At 52.5% G+C, this 19,112-nt stretch overlaps 1 protein-coding gene across 1 annotated transcript; it reads right to left on the reverse strand.

Annotated features, from left to right (window-relative positions):
- Positions 1-404: 404 nt before the first annotated feature.
- LOC144168621 (uncharacterized) lies at positions 405-18,511 on the reverse strand. Its single transcript, XM_077697568.1, has 5 exons — positions 18,410-18,511; positions 15,599-15,934; positions 13,040-13,222; positions 8,662-8,910; positions 405-560 (listed from the first exon to the last, which is right to left on the reverse strand). The coding sequence occupies exons 1-5, from the start codon at positions 18,509-18,511 to the stop codon at positions 405-407; spliced, it is 1,026 nt and encodes a 341-aa protein (XP_077553694.1).
- Positions 18,512-19,112: the final 601 nt, after the last annotated feature.

The following is a 19,112-nucleotide window of genomic DNA, read 5'->3' on the forward strand; positions in this document are numbered from 1 at the left end:
TTGACCGCGTGCATCTGGGAAGAGTGAGGTCGCCTAAACTTAAGCCTAAACTTATACTTGAACTTAAACCCTGCTTCATGAAACCACTGCGCCAGCGTGACAGTGGCAAGATTACCAGTTCACCCACGCCCAACCATTGCCAGAATTCGCTATCATAACGGAAGCAAAATTCCCCTTTCTTTCTTTCGAGGTTTTGAGGGGTGGGGGGAGGAGAGGAGAAAGGAACCCGAAACTGTCTTTGCATGCCGACACCCAAAATTCCCCCGCCTTGAACACATGTTTAGAGGCGTCTTATATTCCGCGCTCACGACTTGGCTGCGCATACGCTGCCACTTCGTGCACTCCAGCGCAGATGATGCAACTCCGGGATAGCGCGTATATGGTATCGTATTATTCGCCATATGTCAAGCAAGCTCGTCGCGTAAGAGGCACGCGCGGGCGCACGCCCCGTGGCTGGAGAAGGCGTTGCGGCCCAGCAGGCATCGGCGCTCCGACGGGTCCACCTTCAGGCACTCCGACAGCCGTCCGGCGCTCACGTACGAGTACACCGGGAAATGGACCTGCGTGGAAGGAGGAAGAAGGGTCACCGCGGTGAACGACGCCACGCGGTGGACACGTGGCGCCATCAGGTGAACTATCCTCAGTATCCAATGGCGTGGACACGGCCGGGCTGAAGGAGCGGCGGGCGCGCACTTTCATATATTGCGCGCTCGCCGCTCCTCCAGTCCGGCCGTGGCGTGGAATGCATGCAGGCAACCAAGCGTATGCGGCCATATCTGTGGCCAAGCGTCTGTTGCTAGGCGACGTTGTGCGCACGGCCCGCAGATCAGGCACCCCTCTTCTCCTCCATGCAACCGCGTGAGCAACGTTTTTAGAACAATTGTTAGAACAATTGTTCTAAAAACGTTGCGCGTGAGTGCTCCGTCACTCGTTCGTTACGTCGGGCTCCGCGGGATAGCGACACTTGTCCGTGTTAAGCGCGACTGTGAAACACGTGACTGTGTTTCACGTTACGAACTCTTCGCCGAACACAAAGTATTGCGTCGAGTTCACTGTGAGTTCGATTAATAACATCTCTGTTGGCGCCACAGTTTAGAATCGGATTGGAACGGAGCAGCTGACGCACGCCGGTGTCTTTTTTTCCTTCGGCATGCTGCCGCAGTGGCCCAGGCTGCGCCGTGTCCGTGGCGCATCGGCCATGTCTGTGGCCGTTTCCAGTGTTGCCAAGCGAAGAAATTGACCGCTAAACCGGCTAAACTTTTCAACGAATACCGTCTTATAGACGGTATTCGTTATAGTAACGCGGGTATAGTAACGGTATAGTAACGCGAGTCCTCATATAGCGGTTTCCTCGAGTGCAACGCTTGCGCCTGTCGTTCGAAATTCAGCCAAAATTGGGTTACTCTTTCGGCAACTCCCTTCGCAGTACAGTATACGCTCGATTCGCCTGTATTCATGCATGCGCGCACTGGGGCCTTGCGAGTACTTTTCTGTTACCCATTGGGGCAGGTGGAACCGAAAGCCCCGCAACACATATATATTCTCTTTTATTTTGCGGGTCATCGTAAAATGTCACGGTCAGTTAGACGAGCTTTTTCGGGTGCATTGTTGACAACAATGAAGTATCCACTCTGTTATACGCAGCTTGTGAAATTAACTACAGCAATTAATGCGGCCAATTACGTACAGTGCTCACGGATTGAAACGCGACACTGCCAGCGCGTGGCCGCCGGTACATGCAGCGCCGCCCATGGACGCCAGTGAAAGCTAGGTTTGACCGTAGACTTACTGCTTCCGGTTACCAATGAGCGGGACCACTGATCTCCACTAATGGAGATCAGTGAGCGGGGACTGTGGTTCGCCCATGGGTTCGCCGCAGCGACAGCGGTGCGCTGGGAGCCTAAAGCGCTGGAACGCGTTTGTGCGCCGACGGTAGTAGCCCGGCTGTCCGCGCAGCCGATTTCGCGACATCGTCTGCTCGCGCGCTCTTGTTACGCGTGCCCTTCCAATGCGGCACAGTAATATTCATGCAATGCACAGTCACGCTCATCTGAAGAAAGGAAACTTGCGTACGAAAGAACAGCAACCTTTATCCCAGGAGTAAACTAAAAACACTAAGCCTGGGACGTGGTACAGCGTGCACACGTGTGCGCAGGGCGGCTAACGCACGAAGTTAACTGTACAGACGACAACAACAACAACAAAAAAAAACAATACATAGTGGGGAAATACAGAGACCGACTCACTGGGGAGGCATGCATCTTAACCCTAGGGATCAAGAAAAAAACATAGCAAGTACGCAAACTGCAAGTGACACAAGGAACACTTTAGGAACAGGCATACATCTTAACCATAGGTGTGGCTACCGGTAACCCCGAGTTCAATCACGGAAAGTCACGAAGAAGTCGAGCCGGCTTCCCCAGGCAGCCTTATACGTTTTTCGGGATTCCGGGTGCAGAGCGTGGTCGGCCTTGGGACTCGCGGCGACGAGGCGAACTCGATACAGTAGACGAGGCGCTGGTCGTCCCGCCACACGCCTACCGACGGACTTCCGCTAAAGCCGCATCACCACCGCACCCTACCCAGCGATTTGCACGTTCATAAATCTTCGATCGACTTCCCCAAGCTTCCGCTTGCACATTCCTAAAGTTAACGTTTCCCGATCGCCGTACTGTCCCGCACATTTGCTCCCCCACAGTCCCCATTTTTTCTTTTTTTTCCTGGGCCCTCGCCATGACGCCGCACCTGCGACTACGGGGCTGTTCCCTTGATTGGGACGTCGCCTTCCTGGAGCCGCGCAGGTAGCCCACGCAGGACCCTACCGGTTCCTTTTGGAGCACTGACGTCCCCTCCTGAGAAATCGAGACAGCTGCAAGCGAGCGAGCCGAACTACTGCGGCCCCGACACGTGCCCTCTTCGGAGCAGTGTGGTCGAAAGGAAAAAAACAGACACACAACACAGACGGGGTGACTTAGGTGCCGTGAGCGTGACCAAGAATGGCCGCCCCCTGCCGAGGAAGCCGTCTGTCGGGCGCCCGAATGAAAATATTCAGGCCCTGGCCGCTCGTTTTCGACACATACACAAAAACCAAAAATCTCAAAAGTAAACTCGTTGTTCCAAATTATATCACAGAAAAAAATTAATGGTGCGCCGCGACATCGACGCTAGTGCAAGCTGGCACGCATGGCCCCTAGCTAATAGGACTGTGTACTCAACCCAAACGCCAAGGCTACGCCGCACTTAAGTCCTAAGCTTCTTAAGCTTGGCGCACACTGCTCCGCACGCATCCCAACAGAGGTACGAGGCTATTCGGTGTGCTTCAGTCGTTAACACCACATATGCTGTAGTACCCGCAAGCAAGATACCACATCGCGCAGAGTTCCGCGTTCATCAAGATCATAACGCCGTTGCAGTATAACGCGTGTCAGGACCCTTTTGTTGTTACCGTAAAAAGGGTGGTGGAGGGACACTACAGTCAAAAGCCTCGGGTATAGCCCTCTCTTGTAGCAAATGGGGCGCCCTTATCCCTTACTTCCCCGTTTGCTTCAAGAGACGGCTATTCCTGAGGTTTTTTACCCTAGTGTCCTCCCACCTTTTCTGAAAGAAATGTTCATCTCCCAGTTATCCATTATCTCCCCCTTACCTCCCCATTTTCTTCAAGAGAGGGGTATGCCCGAGGTTTTTGACTGTAGTGTCCTTCCACCTTTTCTGGAATAAAAAAGAAACATCCCCCTCGCGAGGGGCACGATCAAATGCAGAGCATTTCCGCGGGGGGGGGGGGGGGGCGCCTGCAAGTCTTATGGATTACGTATTGGTTGTTGTTGTTGTAATTGTTGTCTTCCAGCGTAGACATTGTCGATGAAGTCGATGGTGAAACGTGAAACGTGCCGTGAACCCCCTGCCGCGGCTATGACGCCACGTGGAGCGGCTATGACGCCACGTGGCGCGGCTATGACGCAATACAATCCAACACAATCCACTTTAATCCAATCCCAAACCAATCCAAGCCAAGCCAATCCAATCCAATCCAATCAAATCCAATCGAATGCCCCTCGCGAGAGAGTGTTATAGCGCCGAAATCGCGCCACCACACGAACGCGTGATGTTGACGTCACGATCACGCCACAGATGTTAGCGACCGGAGCGCGCGCGAACGACATATGTGGTTTAAGCGCGAACCGACCGCGGCGAGAGAGCGCGATGCAAGCGCCCCACCTGTTCTTGCGCGCGAACCGACTGTTGCTCAGCGCGAACCCAACGCGGCGAGAGAGGGTGTTGCACACGTCCCCACCTGTTGTGCGCCCGAACCGAACGCAGCGAGAGAGGGTGTTGCGAGCGGGGAGAAGGCGAGGAGGACGCGGGGGAGAGGGCGCACCTGTGGCCGATGGTTGAATGAGTCAAGGATATTAGGCGCGTTCGTAACCTTCCGTTCTGTGTCGGCCGGGCCTGACGAGATTGTTTCTGAATTCTACCAGGTATTCCGTGAAGAGATAAGCCCTGTTCTGGTATCTGTCTTCGAAAACATCCAAAACACAAAAGTGCTGCCACCTTCAATGCGGAACAGTAATTTGGTCCTCATACCCGAAAAATCCGTCCAAGATACGGTACCGAATGTGGAAGATTTCAGGCCCATCAGTTTACTGTCGACAGACTATAAAATCCTAGCACGTATCCTGGCCCGACGACTCGAGATGGCCCTCAGTGGTGTGGTGGGCCCACATCAGACATGCGGATTTAGGGGCCGCTCCATTAACACCAATTTGCATCGCATGCGGACGGTCTGCGAGGTGGCAGAGTCAGGCACTTACCCCTTAGCTGTCCTTCAACTCGACCTTAAAAAGGCCTTCGACCAGGTAGACCACACCTTTCTGTTCATGCTCCTTAGTCAATGTGGGATCGGAGATGCAATGATAGATTGGATAAAGACCTCCTACACAGAAATAACTACAAGCATCATCATGAATGGGGAAGTGGGGCCGCCAATCAACATCGGACGGTCGGTCAGGCAGGGCTGCCCCATGTCCCCTATATATAACCTCTCTGCAGGATGGCAATAGCGTCCAAGTCGATCCGAGGCTTCGTCCTTGGAGACGAAGAACTAAAGGTCCTGGCCTATGCGGACGATGTTGCCTTTGTGTGCACATCGAGAGAGCAGGCGGGGGAGGTTGTTGCACTGGCCGAAGAATTCTGTCGATTCTCTGGGGCTCAGCTGAACCTTTTGAAGTCGGAGGGAGCATGGCTAGGCGAATGGCTCACCAAACCCCAACAACTCTACGGAGTTCGATGGAGGGGGACCATCACCCGCTACCTTGTGGTAAACCTAGATACCGGCGCAGCCATCGCCCCCCGGTGGCAGACAAAACTGGCAGCGACCGGAAGGAACTTGGAGCCCTGGAGAGCGCGACATATTGCCCTCTTTTCTAGGGCACGTTTGCAACGCCGTGGCATATCCGGCCATCTTGTACGCGACCTGCGTCTCGACTATTGATGAAGGCTCAGTGCCCAAGCTACACTGGTTGTTTGCGGTTTTCGTCTGGAGATCCACGTATGAACCCATGCGCCGCACTAACATTTTCTGGAGTGCCGAAGCCGGGGGTTTTGGGCTCGTTAACATGGAACTCAAACCGATTGTAAAGAGATTTGTGTACTTCCGAGATCGCAGTGATGGCTTCCTCCAGGCGGTTCTCCAAAGTGTATATATAGGCGCCCTACACCTGGCCCCTTGGCTCGTAACAACAGCAGACCTTGCACATGGCACCCGTGCAACAGGCTTTTAAGTGGCGGGGGCACTGACCCTCTTGCAGGAACTCTTCTCCTGGGAGTATTTGTGCGCAGTGAAGCCGAGGAAGCTCTACTGGGATTTGGTAGAATAGACCCTCCCACCCCCTTGTACCGCTCCCCACCTTTAGGCCGCCTAAAAAGTGACGTCTTACGGCGTGTGCGGAAACTCCCCGTTCCAACAAGCTCGAAGGACTTCTTTTTCCGTCTGCACGCAGGGATACTCACAACTAAGGCAAGGCAGGAAGAGCGGGGTTTCTTCCTCCCTGGAGGGGCCAACTGTCCGCTGTGCGGAAGGCGGGAGACGGGCGAGCATGTATTCTTAGAGTGCAATACGGCATCGTATTTCTGGGACGAGCTGCAGTGCTCCTTTGGCACACAATGGCAGCTCACGTGGACCAACCTAAGGTTCTTGGATGCAGACACGGAACTCCCACACCTTCGAGATTGCATCCACGTCATGGGACTCCACTCGCTTTGGAGGGCAAGGGTGGATGCTGTTGAATGCGCTGAACACCCTCGGCCGGCGTGGAGGCATTTTGTTCAGAAGGCGCAGTGGGCAGTGGCCGCCCTTGACGGGCCTGACTCGGACACCGAGCTGCGTGATGCACTGGCGCAGGGTTCGCGTGTCCTTTCAGAATTTAAGGTAAAGGAGCGGAGGAGATGGGACTCAATTTGATGGCTAGAATCGGGTAACACTCCTGCTCACCTCTGCTTGCCCAGAGCCCCCTTGCCCTCCCTCCGCTCCCATCCCATTCCCTTCAAGCGGTGCACAAAAGGCACTGTCATCCATTGGACAACGTTCGTGCTAGTGTAATTACCGCCCAAACTCTGCGGCTGTGCCAGCATTGCGATGCCACTAGCTTACACTTGCCGGCAGAACATGCTTACGCCATGCTAGCGTAAAGGCAGTAAGCGCCTATTTTTCTGCATGCGTAGAGCTGCTATTGTGTACGACGAATACCCTGCAATCATCTGATGTGATCCTGTATATATCTCTGTAAATACAGTTTTTTGTTTATCAAAAAAAAAAGTCGGCTTTGTGGCCCAGTGGGTAGAGCGCCATGTACCTTGCGTTCCGCCCGCAGATTACGGCGTGAGATCGAAACCTGGCGCCGGTAAGTATTATTAGGCAGTTTTAGCATATCGTTACGGTGTTAGCGTTACCGCTTCCCGTGTTACCGGAAGCGCTGGCGACGGTGAAGCCTGTGCCGGTAAGTTACCGTTCGCGGTAACTCTCGCGCTGCGCAGTCTACTCCCGCAAACACGGTAAACGGTAACGTAAACACGGTAACGATATGCCAAAACTGCCTATTTTTTATATAGTGTAGGGGGAGCGATGCGGACTACGGACGTCAACGCGGGTGACATCGTGAGTTACTGAAATGCTCTGCATTTAAAAAAAGGAAAGTCGCCTTTGCAGGCACGTTCGCGTGTGGTGCGGTCGGCTCTCCTTCGTCGGCTATCCTCTTTTTTTAGTTTATATCATGAAATAAAGTTGGCTGTTCCGTCGTGCAGACGCTCCTTTTATTCAGATAAGCGTGACCATGCCATACATGCACATTATCTGTGTCGCTTCGGAAGGGCACGCGTAAGAAGAGCGCGCGAGCAGACGATGTCGCGAAGTTAGCTGCGCGGACCGCCGGGCGGCTGCGCACAAACGCGCTCCTGCGCTCCAGGCTCTCAGTGCACCGCTGTCGCTGCGGGGAACCACAGCCCCGCTTATTGGCAACCGGATGCAGCAAGCCTACGGTGAAAACGCTCTCGTCCTTGTGGCATAGAGTTAATACTACTGTCTTGTGGTATCCCACAATGCAACACCTAGCTCCCACGGGCATCCGCGGGCGGCGCTGCATGTACCGCAGGCCACGCGCTCGCAGTGTCGCGTTTCAATCCGTGAGCACTGTACATAACAAATTACAAGGGTTTCATTACTTTCAACTTTTTAAGTGCGAATGCACTTTATAAGCGACCCGAAACCATCCACCGCCGGCGGCGTCCGCAGTGCTCCTCTATAAAGAAACAGCATCCGTAGCCAGGTTTCGTACCGCGGACTTTGCGGCCGCAGCGCGACGCTCTACCGACCAAGCCACGGACGCGACGTGATATCAGCGTTAGTGACGCGCCTTATATCTTTAACGCATTCAAACTACGTCGTCAGCGGCGTGCGTTGGCGACTCTTTAACAAAGAAACAGCATCCGGCGCCAGGTTTCGATCCGCGGACTTTGCGGCCGCAGCGCGACGCTCTACCGATCAAACCACGGACGCGACGGTGATATCAGTGTTGACGCGCCTTATATCTTTAACGCATTCAAACAACGTCGTCAGCAGCGTGCGTTGGCAACTCAGCGGCGTTATAGCGGCTTGATAACTGCGTGGTGTACACGTGATACTACAAACCCGATGGAAGAGATGGAAGAGAAGGCGGCGAGGCGGTGGGCTGCGGGGGCCGAGCGCAAGCGCCGCAAGCGGGCCGACAACCGTGCATTCGCACTTTCACATTCTCCCCCTCGGGGAAATGCGGGGGAATTTTTTCTTACAGCCGAGCTGTTAGTATCACTTCCGTCCGTCGTCGTCTCAGAGAGGTAAACTCTTCTGGAATCGGGTAATACTGCTTCCTGATCACTCTTCCAATTAGTGAAGACGTGGTCACATCACGTCGTCTTTCCCGCGAAGGGGGCTTGTGATGGTTGTCGGCAAGAGGAGAGGAGCAGAGTGACGTTAGTGAAGATAGGGACGGCCGTTACTGAATTTTATGGTGCTCACTACGAGCTTCACCATAAAATTCTTTGGTCGTCTATAATGTCACTAGTTTTTTTTAGACTCTGCAACTTATTTTGTGCCGTCCAACCGAGAGGAGCTTGTGTACGACTTCGCCGTGCCTGGGACTCTACGCAGGGCTGCGCCACGGGGACCTCGTGGCAGGCGGGCGCGTCGTGCTGCACGCAGTCGCGCAGGCACTGGCCCATGCTGCGGAACAGGTGCAGGGCCACGCTGACGCAGCTGCCCTGCGGGAAGGCCCACTCGACGCAGCTGCCGTTGGCCGGGTAGAACCAGCGCCGAGTCACGTGGGCCACAGAGCACGCCACCAACCGCACCGGCTCGCGGCACTCGGCTCGCGCTCCTGGGACCTGCAACAAGGACGGCCCCTTCACCCACGTGCAATGCGATGATGACGTGTTGGTCTCGAAAACATTCCAAATCGGCGGAGTTACTTTGCAGGTGTTAATGCTCGCTACGACTTTGCTGGAACTTCCCCCAGCGATTCTACTATAACGTATACCCTTAGTCACATAAATTCATATGGGAAATAACGGGGCGACGGCAATTACCAATCCATCGCTGGAAGATAAATCAGCAAGTGATGACCACAAATGCACACTTTTCTTGTGTAGTTTCAAGCGCGAAGAATGGGCGGCTACGTTTGGCATGTTCCTGACGTTCAAAACGACCTTCACCCATTAACTTCTGGAGAACTTAATTCTTACGACGGCCTCTTCCCGGCGGAAGACACTGAGCGTATTGTGTATATTTGTTTTTTTTTATCTGTTTTGAGCGTCACCCACAGAAATGTCTCAACAAAACCCAGTTCTACGCCATAATGAGCGTTGATAAACCTGTAAAAGATGCTTCACAGCGTGCACGCTCGTATTACAGAAAAGCCGACTTTAAACAGGGTACCTAGTGCCATTGAGTGTGAAACAAAAACCACTAGCCACTTAGTTCCCAGAAGGAATTTGAACAAAGAAATTCCTCTGCTTTGCTCATGAACATGCTCACCCAGGAAATTAGCGACTAAAAGTTCTACAAAAGTAGTTTATAGTACGGAGTTTTATAAAACACTTTGCGCACAGGAGTGCCATGTATGAGAGCAGCAGCGATGGTAAAACATGTGTAGAAACGTATATAGAAACCCACCTTATCAAATTATTAGGTACTCCGTCTATGATATACTACACCATTTGGCGAATTGTTCGATTAAGGCAACGCAGCGCACACCAACGCCCGAGAACGGATCAGCTTTTACAACCATAAATGGCAGTCCCATTGCGGTCCACACAGCAGAGCATTATTATACCTTATTCCGCCTCTTTCATTGCGGTGTGCTGCCACCTAGCGTGCCTAGCGGAAGTTGAAGCTGTAGGGTTTGCCGGCGTTTCCTCCGGCTGCGTTCTCGTTGTATGCACGGCAATCCCACATTACGGCGAGGAGCAGCCGAAGTTTTTCTTCTGTGTTGGTGTTATAACGCCTTAAGATGACACCCCTGGTCATCACATAATACCAGGCGGCTTCTTATCACTGAATGAGGGCTGGCAGAGAAATCTCGGACAGATCCGTGTGCCTTCCGAGTAGCAGAGCGAGCAGTACTTGGAGTCGTCTGTCATGAAGTGCGATCGCCAGCTCAACAAAGGCTGGCAGTTCGCAAAATGCCTTTAAGCGCTGGACACATGTACGATTGGTACACGCGATTCGCATGCGACTGATCGTTACGACTGTCGCCACGACTAGTCGTACGCGTGAATTTGAGACGGCCCGATGCGCGCATGAGATGCGTCGTCGGCGTCGCTCCGCCCACTGTTTTTGCTCCACGGTCAACTACGATGATCGCTGAGCTGAATTTGTAGATTCTGCGCTTTTGTTCGCAAGAAATGGATAAAGCAAGCAACCGTGAAGCGTTTTCTGCCTTCGGAAACAGTCCGCGCACACGCCGGCCGCGCCTGCCAGCTCGGCACACTCAGCGGCTCGAACCGGCGCAGACCACGGTAGCAACCGCGCTTGTCGCTGCTCTTCTGAATCAATCTGATCGCTAAAAAGTTCCACATGCGAGAAAGTAGGTGTTAGTGTGGTGAAAAATTGTGCTAGGGATTGTTGTCAGGGCTTATTTTAAAAGCGGCGATCAGATATATCTTCCGCGATGCAAGCGTATACGCTGACCGGTCGCCGCGCCGCGCGTTGCGCCGAGCGGCCGAGAGATGGCGATACCTGCGCGGGAGCATCGAAACAGGCTACGCAGATGTCTTGGTCACCGATCGCTCAAACGGCAGTTATAACTTAAATAGAGTTCCACATGCGAGAAAGGGGATGATAGTGTAGTGAAAAGTTGTGTTGCGGATTGTCATTCGCAGTTGCACAGACAGCAGCGATCAAATATCCGCCAGGATGCTAAGCTTAAAGTTCCCATCACCCGAGCCGACGCGAGCGACGCAAACCGCCGTAGCCGATCGCGTGCGGCCGATGGGAAGCGATAGAAGCCGACACCGTTCCCTTTTCGGCACTCCGAGTTACAGCGGAACGCAGCACAAGTTGTGGGCAGTGTTCCGCGCACAACGAGCACACACAAAAAATCAAACGATGTAAATACAACCACGACCCCTTCCCGCTTGTGCGGGAGCTGTGGGGAATGTCGTCTGCTGCCCCTACTGGACTGCTTAGGGACTTGGCCGCTAGGGGATTGCGCATGCGCAGTGGGGTTGTGAAAGAGGCTCGCGATCCCGACTCGTTACACATCCGTATAGGGAGAGAAATGGCTGGAAACGCTGATTGGTCAATGTGTGTGACGTCATTAAAATATGCATGACGTCATTATTTTTTTGGCGCTAGATTTGTTTGTTTAGTTGTTGTTTCTCCCCAGAAATTTTTCCCTAGTCTTTGGTAAAGCGCTAGAATGCCTCCCTAGTCTGCCTAGTCCCCGCGCTTGGCCAAAATGGCGGAAAGCTCTTGCTTTTCAAGCGGGCTTCTTTGTGTTGAGATTGCAGAAGTTAGCTACTGAAGGGAAAATGTGTTAAAGACATGCATATACCTTAAAATTCGACCGATGCAATCGTCGCTTTCACGCAAGAAGAATCTGGTTATTCATCATGGTGTGGTGTGTTGAGTTTCAGCACACTGTAGATGCCACTGCCCGCAGTAAAAAGGTGAGGCATCCATGTGCTCTGTTATTAGTGCTCGGTTATTTTTATTTTGGCCTTCTTGTTTACTTTAAACATTCCTTTTACGTGAACTTTTGGGTCCGGTTGTTTTTCTTTTGCAGAAGGTGCACGCTCCACGTGCGTCATTCCATGAACTCAGTGTGTTCAGGGGAAAAAAAAGGGAGATAAAACAAGTTTTGACGACAGATTTGTTCGTGGAACGATCGCATTGTATTCCATATTTTTCCTGCGTGGCGTGTGCAGGTATTGTTGCGCCTGTGCACTGAAATGACGACCGTCCCTGTGGAAATGACGATCACCCCCTTTGTCCACCCTGTTCAGAGCCTCAACCTTTGCAGCAAGGCGTACTTTCTAATAACATTTCGAGACCGCTTCCAAAACTCGTTACGCGGCAGCGCTCGGAGGGATTGCGCAACCATACGGCAAGAATAGAGGGGTTCGCTTGCGCGTCACGAGATGGCGCCGCCGGCGCGCTTGGGAGCGGCAAGCTCGCACTGTGCTTTGGCGGAGAGGCGGCTGCGGAGAGCGAAGTCCTCGCTCCAAGTCCTCGCCGCCGAGCTGGCCGAGCGCCGAGTCTTGGACTGCGGCGCTCGGCCAGCTCGGCGGCGGCGGCGGAGCGATCTGGCGCCTTCCCCTTCGAGCCTGGACTGACCATCGTCCACCGGTAGCGGCGGAGTCGAACGACTCCGGCCGCTCGAGCAACGCGGGATCCGAGAAGACGGAGCCAGCTAAGGGAGGTTTTGGGAATAAACCCCCCTTGGAGGTTGGCGTCGGTTGCCTTTGTCTCTTGCCTGCCTCTCACGCCGGCGCCGTCTACACGGCAGCCTCGTGCGGAGGATCGTCGGAGTATGACCCACACCACAACCTTTTCTTGTTCTACTTTCCCTAGTTGTTTTAGTGTACCAGAAATAAGTCTGGGTCAATCAATCGTCATTGAATATGTATAAAGACCTGCATGTCTGACGCTACCTCAGCAACGTGGTATAACCTCGAACGGGCACGGCAAGTCTCTACAGCAAACGCATTTTAACAGAACATTTCTGCCTACGCGAAATGAGCTAGTTATATAGGCCTACTTGCAACTGCTATACAAGCCTCCAGGAAGCAGCCTGCAGCAAGGCCTGCCGGAGAGGGACTCTGATCGTTCCGCCCTCACTTGTCGCATGACATCGACTTGGCGCACAGTTGGCACTGCCATGATTTCGGACTTCACTTCGGGCGCAGCCCAAGGTAAAAGGGCACTGCCAGCTCATGTGCACGCTCCTCGTGAGTCGCGAGTGCGTTGCACACGAGCACGACACAGAAACCACCCAGAGCCTGGCCACTGCACCTGACAGGCGGTCCGGCAGTGGCTGAAGGAGCGGAACCGGTTGGCGCCCTCGAGGCATCCGGGTGGGGGCACGCTCTCGGGAGTGAGGCACTGGCGGCCGTCGAAGAAGAAGTCGGGCCCCCGGGACGCCGATGGCGAGCAGAGCGTCATCTGAGGCTTCTCCAGGCACCGAGGGTCGCGCTCCTGCAGATGGCCAGTGCGCACGCATATCGTAAACCCATTCGATTTCGACGCCGTTCGCGGCAACGCCTGCGCCCGGTGCGCTGCTGATCAGGTGCGCTGCACGGCGTCCGTCGACTGCTCACGGTGCAGAGCAGTTCTCTGCACCCGGTGCCACCGCGGTGCAGAGAACGTGTGCACCTGCTCCAGCACTGGTGCAGCACGTCGGTGCCGTGCACGCGTTGGAGCGTAGTAAGTTTGAAGACCTATCGGCAGTTGCGCTGACCACGTGAAAATACATTTACTGAACTGCCCGTCACGTCGATGGACCTGGCGTAATCGAGATGGTCGTCAGCTTCGAATTCCACAAGACGTCAGGCGAGGTTGATAAGCAGGCGACAATATGCCTGCACCTAGCTCGATTGTACACACATTCGGGACGCTGCAAATGCTCCCCACGTGTTCCACGGTACCACGGACTCACGGACGTGCATTGCACCGGAACCACGGGAGGTTATGTGCGCCGGTGCCATAGACGGTATCTGAATGGAACGGAACTCATGTCACCGGGACATCCATCGGCAATACCGCGCATTACCTGTCGACCTATAGGGAACGACAATCGAGAGGCGCGGTCTCATAATTGTCGACGATTTTAAAACAAGATGCGCTTTCACAGAGCTTAACTCAGTAGATTTGCCAGTCTGCAAACAGTGTATTTGGGGATCATTATGATTGTGCCTGTTGGCCAAAAATTTTGCCCCAAAACTCGCCAACAGGGCGCTGGACCAATCGTGCCTACGAGGGTGTACGGCGCCTACAAGCTTATATCACGATATCACACCTCGCTACAGAAATGCAAGGCTGGTTTACTCAGCTCCCCATAAATCCCTAAGAAAAATTCAGCAGGCAACCGGGAGACAACGTTAAGCACATAACTTCCTTAACCCTTATAAATTGGCTCTGATCTACCTGGGTATGGAACCACCCAAGCTCAGACTGGGGGGCTGAAACGACGAGAAAGCACACATCGTACGCGGATGTCCTCGGCTTCAACCTGGCGCCATATGGCATATCTCCAATCGAATAGAGTGGAACCGGTGCTGCATTGATTACCTCCGAACCTGAGAGAGAGAGAGAGAGAAATGACTTTATTGAACATTTGTCCGGCGGGAGGAGACGGGTCAGGCCACGCAGGGCTTCGCCGTCCCCCCTGTCTATACGGTTAGGCAGACCTCGAAGCACTGGGGCCTGGACCACAGCCTGGGCTACTAGAAGGGTCCCCGTCTCTCTTCCCTCCGCCACCCCAAGGGGCGGCAGAAAGAAGAAGGTGCGGGTCCCCCTTTCGCCTCTGCTGCGCCAGAGCAGCCTCGAGCCGCTGGACTGCCTGCAGTTGCCGCTCGCATTCTGGCGAGCTCATGAGTCCGTAAATCTGAGCCTGAGGCCCAAATACGAACCCTAAACTGCGGTTTGGAAACCGTTTTGAAGTAATAAGGTCTTGAGGCCCCCTCACAGAGTAAAGAAGAGCCCATCATTATTCTAACAGTTCAGTTATTGTTGACTAAATAAAGTTGTTCCTCCCCCTCCCCCAAGGCGCATTGGCTGCGCTCGCTAGAAATGTCACAGATAACCGCGCGCAGAGCCTACCACGAGAGACCACGTGAGAATGCACCCTAGAGAATGCACGTGCGAATGCCCCAAAAGAGCATGTCATCACGTTCCTTCGCCATCTCTCTTCTGCGTCCATTTTATAGCGTGAGCTACACTGGCCGAGATTGATCAGTTTCGCGTGGCTCCTGGAGAGCCGTGCTGCGCATGTGCTAGGAGCAGTGACGTCACACGGCGCACAGCTGGCGCAGCCGAGCCTTCGCCGCCGCGCACGCCTCGCCGGTCTGCGCATTCCAGAGGAGTGACATCATAGCCGCGGCAGACGCACTGGCGCGTGCCCAGCTGTGCGCCTCCGTTGCTCAGTAGCCAAGACTGACGCTGCGCCGGAGCCGACTGATAGCGCCTCATTTGGTGCGCATGAGCAGAGGTACCAGTGGGGGTATTCATATAGCGGGCGTTTGCCAGTATGGTATAGCCATGGGAGAAGGAGAGCGAAATTGCTGCTCAGCGGCGCAGAAGAGTGGAGAAGCTTAACTCATCCGATCCCGAAGTAGTTGGCTGGCGATTAGCGGTTGAGCGTATACGAAGAACGAACAGAAGAAGGCTAAACGTGCTGCGGAGACACCGGAGCAAAACCGGGAAAGCTAAGAATAACCAGCTGAACCTTATTAGCTCACGCTACGTATATCCTGGCATAACCGAGCTGGGGCCACTACTTATTTTTAAATGGGGACAGCGAAGAGGAGACAGAGCAGCAATTGCCGATTGGAGTTACCCTCGAAGGGCACTCACCGTGACGTTCCCGTTGATGTACGCCTCCTCATCCGCCTGGGTGGACGTCAACAACATGGCCGCCTCACCCGCGTCTGGCTTCGGAGTCTGCCTTGCCTCCGCTTCTGCGCCCTCCTGCTCTGGAGCCTTCGGCGCAGCCAACCCTGCACTCTGCGCTTCTGGGGCGTGCAGCGTGGGTGCCGTTGGGGCTGGGGCTGGGAGGAACTCGTACGCCCCTTCCGCCGTCTCTGCGGAGGTCGTCGGGTCGGCCACGAACATCGGTATCTTCATGTTCAGCAGGTTCGCCGCTAGGGTACAGGAAAGCACCACTGCGGCCAGAGTGAGCAGCCCGATCACCTGCGTTCGCATAAATGGTCATAAGAAGGATGAACGGATGAACGCGCTGACCTCTCGACTGCATTTTATTAGACAAAACTCTCTCTCTCTCTCTCGCAATATATATATATATATATATATATATATATATATATATATATATATATATATATATATATATATATATATATATATATATATATATATATATATTGAGAGAGGAAGATAAAACCCAAAGCGCGCAGAAATAGTATAAAGAGTCGGATCCACAGCAAGAACAATAACAAAGAATGTTTACTTACGTAGCGGCAACGGGACTTGCCTTCATCAGAGTACAGTTACAATCATCATGTATAATTGTACTCTGATGAAGGCAAGTCCCGTTGCCGCTACGTAAGTAAACATTCTTTGTTATTGTTCTTGCTGTGGATCCGACTCTTTACTTATACTATATATATATATATATATATATATATAACTGGCATGCTGGCGATGGGGCCGAAGGCGTGGTGAACACAAAGTAAGAAACCTCGGTAACAGCAACAGCGGAGGGTTTATTTCGACGTTTCGACTTCGAGACAAGTATTCTACAGGAATCATTCCTGTAGAAGACTTGTCTCGAAGTCGAAACGTCGAAATAAACCCTCCGCTGTTGCTGTTACCGAGGTTTCTTACTTTATATATATATATATATATATATATATATATATATATATATATATATATATATATATATATATATATATATATATATATATATATATATATATATATATATATTATATATATATATATATATATATATATATATATATATATATATATATATATATATATATATAGAGAGAGAGAGAGAGAGAGAGAGAGAGAAATAAGGGTTGGCAGTCAAGAAAACCTCGGAAAGCAAAGGGGAGCATGTGGGAGATCATTGAAACAGATAAAGAATTTGGAAAGAATGAAAGGAAGTGGAGAAAAAATGCCCGCCAGGTTGGATCCGAACCCACGACCTCCAGAATACCGGTCTGGTGCGATAACCACTACGCTACCGGCGGGGCGATTTTCCCCTCCACTTCCTGGGGTATTTATCTTTAGGTATTTTTGTTTCCTGTGCTTGGGGGTTGTAGCCAGCGCCACTCAGACTACTCGGGGTGAAGGGGACCTTCTTTTTAACCCCCGGGCCGTGACTCGACTTTCTTTCTTTCCAAATTCTTTATCTGTTTCAATGATCTACCACATCCTCCCCTTTGCTTTCCGAGGTTTCTTGACTGCCAACCCTTATTTCTGTGTTATTTTCAACGAGCCCCTCATTTCCTATTCTGATTCGCTACATGCATAGCGAGGGCCTCTGTTCTAGCAGTCTTGGTGCCATAGGAAGCTTAAAACGCTGGTCGACCACTCTCGACATGTCGTAGACACTCGAGTCACGGCCCGGGGGTTAAAAAGAAGGTCCCCTTCACCCCGAGTAGTCCGAGTGGCGCTGGATACCAACCCAAGCACAGGAAACAAAAATACCTAAACATAAATACCCCAGAAAGTGGAGGGGAAAATCGCCCCGCCGGTAGCGTAGTAGTTATCACACCAGACCGGTATTCTGGAGGTCGTGGGTTCGGATCCCACCTGGCGGGCATTTTTTCTCCACTCTTTCTTTTCTTTCTTTCCAAATTCTTTATCTGTTTCAATGATCTAAGTATATATATATAGGGAGTAGTAGAACTTTGAAGATTGTAGAGAACACAAGAGAAGAACAACTTCGAACAAGGTAAAAGCACGATTGTGGCCTACGTTTCAGTAAAGAGAACTTGCTTTGAGGAAAGCAAGTTCTCTTTGCTGAAACGTAGGCCACAATCGTGCTTTTACCTTGTTCGACGTTTTTCTTCTCTTATATATATATATATAAATATATATATATATATATACAGAAGGATAGGTCGACAGTCTACAATGCCAGAGGTGGCATAAGGGTGTTGCTAGGCTCTTTTTTTTACTGCGGTTAGTGAAGTTAACATTTTTTAAATGTGCGTAAGAAATAAAAAGAAAAACACGCGCCCAGAGTGGGGACCGAACCCACGCCTTTCGATTTGATCTCGAATGCCTTACCAATTCGGCTATCTGGGCTTTTTTTTTTGTTGCCTGCTTTGACATTTCTACAGCACATCATGTGATGTAATGATCCGTCAACCCTACTTGGCTGACTACGTGGGTTTAAAACTTTCTAAGACACACTAAATCGTCATGCACAGACAACCACTCAGGGGGATCATCTTCAGCACGAAATACTTCCCGTATATACGGTACGCTTTCAATTAAAATTTTCCCTGACAGGCGGGACTTCCGGTCTGAACGCAGTCCTCGGACTGCCCGCTGATCGTCCAGGACCGGTAAATCAAGAAGGCTCATTGTCGACTACTCTCGTTTTTCTGTCAACGCCATCTCATGGGCTTCTGGGAAGGCCTTCGTGCACGTTCCGAGGGAAAAGAGGCGAAATGAGCCGCTCACCTTCTTGTTTGTGAAGATGCCGCTCCCGGGGATCTCGGGGGAAGGGTGGAGGCCTCTCTCTTGGACGAGCACCGCTCGTTCTTCCTGAATCAGCCTCTCCATGTCGCGCCAGGTGGGCACCGCTGTTTGCGATGTGGAATCCTGTGGGACCAGACCGGCTGCTCGCGCTTCGTGCACTCGGTCGTGCTGCTTCCTCTTCGTCTGCTTCGCTTCTTGCCCGCTTTCCTACGCGGTGGCACCACGTGACCGCCATTGTGGAAATTTCCGATCATCAACGCTGCAAGACGGCACGGAAGACCTCGTGCACCACCAAGTTTCACCTTTGACCCTCTTTCCACGGACAAAAAAAGAAAAAAAAGAAGAAGACCGGCTAGCGATGTTAGTCGGACTGCCCCACTTTATTTTACGGCCACTGCCGTTGCGTGGAACAGCACTAGAAGAATTTCGTTCCAACGGGAGGCAATTTTGTGTCACGCTTGCGTGGCCCCCTTCCACCGCATGGAACAGACCTCCCCAGTAGACTTGCTCGCTGGAAGGAGGTCTTGATGCTTAAACTAACTTCGTGTTGGGGTGTCCCCGCTCTCCTGCGGTGACTCGGGCGTGGTCCCCACGCTACCATGCTAAGTTCACCGACACCTGCCCCTTCTTCACAGCTCCTGCCAGCTGACACGAATAATCTGTTATCGACTTGCCCCTCTCTCGA

This window comes from Haemaphysalis longicornis, unplaced genomic scaffold (assembly GCF_048455015.1).
Source record: "Haemaphysalis longicornis isolate Haplotype H1 unplaced genomic scaffold, Haemaphysalis longicornis Haplotype H1 scaffold_2, whole genome shotgun sequence".
NCBI lineage: Eukaryota > Metazoa > Arthropoda > Arachnida > Ixodida > Ixodidae > Haemaphysalis > Haemaphysalis longicornis.

Excerpts from the sequence above, each read along its gene's own strand:
- LOC144168621 (XM_077697568.1), bottom strand. The coding sequence starts at position 18,511 with ATGGAGAGGCTGATTCAGGAAGAACGAGCGGTGCTCGTCCAAGAGAGA. Across the intron at positions 8,911-13,039 it reads ACTGCCGGACCGCCTGTCAG|GTCCCAGGAGCGCGAGCCGA; the intron begins GTGCAGTGGCCA and ends TCCTTGTTGCAG. Across the intron at positions 561-8,661 it reads AGCCCTGCGTAGAGTCCCAG|GTCCATTTCCCGGTGTACTC; the intron begins GCACGGCGAAGT and ends CCTTCCACGCAG.